The sequence below is a fragment of the Primulina eburnea genome, chromosome 13 (genome assembly GCF_022965805.1).
Source record: "Primulina eburnea isolate SZY01 chromosome 13, ASM2296580v1, whole genome shotgun sequence".
Taxonomy (NCBI): Eukaryota; Viridiplantae; Streptophyta; class Magnoliopsida; order Lamiales; family Gesneriaceae; genus Primulina; species Primulina eburnea.
Genome location: NC_133113.1, coordinates 1,935,355 through 1,938,136, shown reverse-complemented (window position 1 = coordinate 1,938,136; position 2,782 = coordinate 1,935,355). Strand labels below are relative to the sequence as shown.

Below are 2,782 nucleotides of genomic sequence, written 5' to 3'. Positions count from 1 at the left end.
AAGGAACTCTGAATTGAGTTTATTCTCAACCTAAACTCTTATTTATATTGTATAATTAAATTTAAATTAAATTAAATTAAACAATAAAAATATGTAAATATATTATCTTGACATGTTAGAAAACTAACTTTATAAGTATAATATTACAACTATTTTGAGACATGTCAACACTACCGATATTCACAATAAAATGTAGTACTCTTACCATAAAAAGTAATATTTTTTCATGCATGACTCAAATAAGAGATCAGTCTCACAAATACGATCCATGAGACCGTCACACAAGTTTTTGCCATATATATATATTTATACATAAATCAAAATATTTTTAAATTATTATGACTTAAAATACTATTTTCAAAGACAAGAATTCCATGAAGACTGTATAAAATTTATATAAATTTCTTGAATCGATCCAAAATCTTTGAGTATAAATAATTTTAAATTTTAAAAGTGGAATTTGAAAGCTTTGATAGGGAAAGCATATATCCAATCGACGATTCAATAAATTATTATTTTTGGAAAATAAAAAATCCCAAGCTCAATTCAAAAGCAACTTCCATAACGGCACGAATCAAAATAGTTAATCCCCAACCGTCATATTTTTGAATCAATCATATTCCAGCTGTCCCCAACCTCCAACCTATTATCACCGGTTTCCGTGACGCTCCTTCTATCCTACTTAACCGGTTCTTTCGGTCACCAAAATCCACCCTATATATACCAGCCCTGCCAAATCAATCGAACAATAACTGGGTCTCTAGGGCTTTGCGAGACATACTATGGCCGCGGAGGACGGCGGCGACAGGATTAAAGGGCCGTGGAGTCCGGAGGAGGATGAGCTGTTGAAGAAGCTCGTGCAGCAGTATGGTGCTAGAAACTGGTCGTTGATAAGCAGATCGATTCCCGGGAGATCTGGGAAGTCTTGCCGTTTGCGGTGGTGCAATCAGCTGTGTCCCGGCGTGGAGCACCGCCCCTTCTCGGCGGAGGAGGATGAGATCATTCTGCAGGCGCATCCCAAGTTCGGTAACAAGTGGGCGACGATCGCTAGGTTGCTCAATGGGCGTACGGATAACGCGGTCAAGAACCACTGGAACTCGACTCTGAAACGGAGATGCGGCGGTGGAAAGGAGCGACCTGCGCAGGTATTGAGGCGATCAGACAGTGGAGATGTATCTGTGGCGATGAGTCCCCCGGTTTCCGACAATAGAGAAGCTGATGATGGAGGCGCTCCGGTCGAATTAAATTTCTTATCTCAGGTGATTAAAAACGACTCATGGCGGGCGGTGGCTGGGGAATCAATGGTGGAGAATGAGGAAACTGGGGATGGTGAGCTAACTGAGCTGACTCTCTGTCTACCATGGACGGAGAGTTCATCTTCGAGGGAGAATATCAACGAGAAGGACTATTCGTCATCGTCGCAGACACAGGTGAAGCACCATCACAACTGCCGCCGCAGCGAGGTATCGGCGGATGAGAAGAAAGAAACGCTGTCGTTTGGGCCAGATTTACTTGGAATTATGCAAGAACTGATCAGGAAGGAGGTGAGAAATTACTTTTCTGGCCTTGGTGAGATTGATGGTGGCGGAGGGATTCGAAGTGCTGGGGTGAAACGAATCGGGATTAGTAAGCTTAATCATGATTAAATAATTTAATTGCTGATTAAAAATGTAATTATTTTTAGAAAAACCTTTTAATTTTGTTGCGGACAGTAAATTTGAGTTAAATTTCCATTCTTTTGCAATTCTGGGTTTTGGTCGAATGGAAAAAGTGATTATTAATACAACAGGAAATAAATATTTAAAATATTGAACAAAAATAAAATAAAATTTATTAAAACTCAGAACTACATTAACAATATTTTTTTAAAAGTTAACTACCGAACTATTAAACAGAAATTGTCTACCAGATTGACTTAATTAAAAAGATTTGATATGGTTAATTTGGTTCAGTTTTAATTAATTACTTTTAAAAAAGTTGAATAAATCAAAATAACCTGTTAAGCTAATAAAAAAACCGTCGCAAATATAGAGACGGATTGTCTAAAACCGTCGCTATTCGATCCATTTTTTTGTAGTATACAAATTGATCTATAATATGTTTCTTTTTGGTGGATTGAGTTTATCATTGAAAAAATGGTAAATAAGAGAAAAATCTCCAATTCACCGTCGCAAATATAGAGACGGATTGTCTAAAACCGTCGCTATTCGATCCATTTTTTTGTAGTATACAAATTGATCTATATTATGTTTCTTTTTGGTGGATTGAGTTTATCATTGAAAAAATGGTAAATAAGAGAAAAATCTCCAATTCAAGTTTCAGCTTTATGATTTACTCAATAGGATCTAAAATTTTAGTTTGAATTCTTCAATTTTGATAAAGTGATCAAAAATATCTTTGACGTTATAACTAAGTCAAAAATGATATGTAAAATTATTTAAAAAATAAAATATTATTTTTATTGTAATTAAATGTTTGAGCATGAGATTTTCTCAAAATTATGGATTTGATAGAAAATTTATAGGATTTATTCCCTTACTTTAGTCTATTTACAATAAGAGCTAACTAATCAAGGTTATACGGCAGCAACAAAAAGGAACACTTCAAAGTCCTAAAGTAAACCTATTACTCAAAATAATAAGTTCTTAAAAATAGTCCCGAATTCCGGTAAACTCTACAAAAATCTTAGAGAGATACAAAAGACGTTACAAAACTATAACAATCAACTATATTATGTACCCGCATAAAATCGAGAAAATATTTGTAAAACAACACAAAATTC

At 35.0% G+C, this 2,782-nt stretch overlaps 1 protein-coding gene across 1 annotated transcript; it reads left to right on the top strand.

Annotated features, from left to right (window-relative positions):
* The first annotated feature begins 741 nt into the window (after positions 1-741).
* LOC140810584 (transcription factor MYB44-like) lies at positions 742-1,744 on the top strand. Its single transcript, XM_073168427.1, has one exon. It carries the CDS (start codon positions 783-785, stop codon positions 1,644-1,646), a length of 864 nt encoding a protein of 287 aa, XP_073024528.1. The 5' UTR covers positions 742-782; the 3' UTR covers positions 1,647-1,744.
* Positions 1,745-2,782: the final 1,038 nt, after the last annotated feature.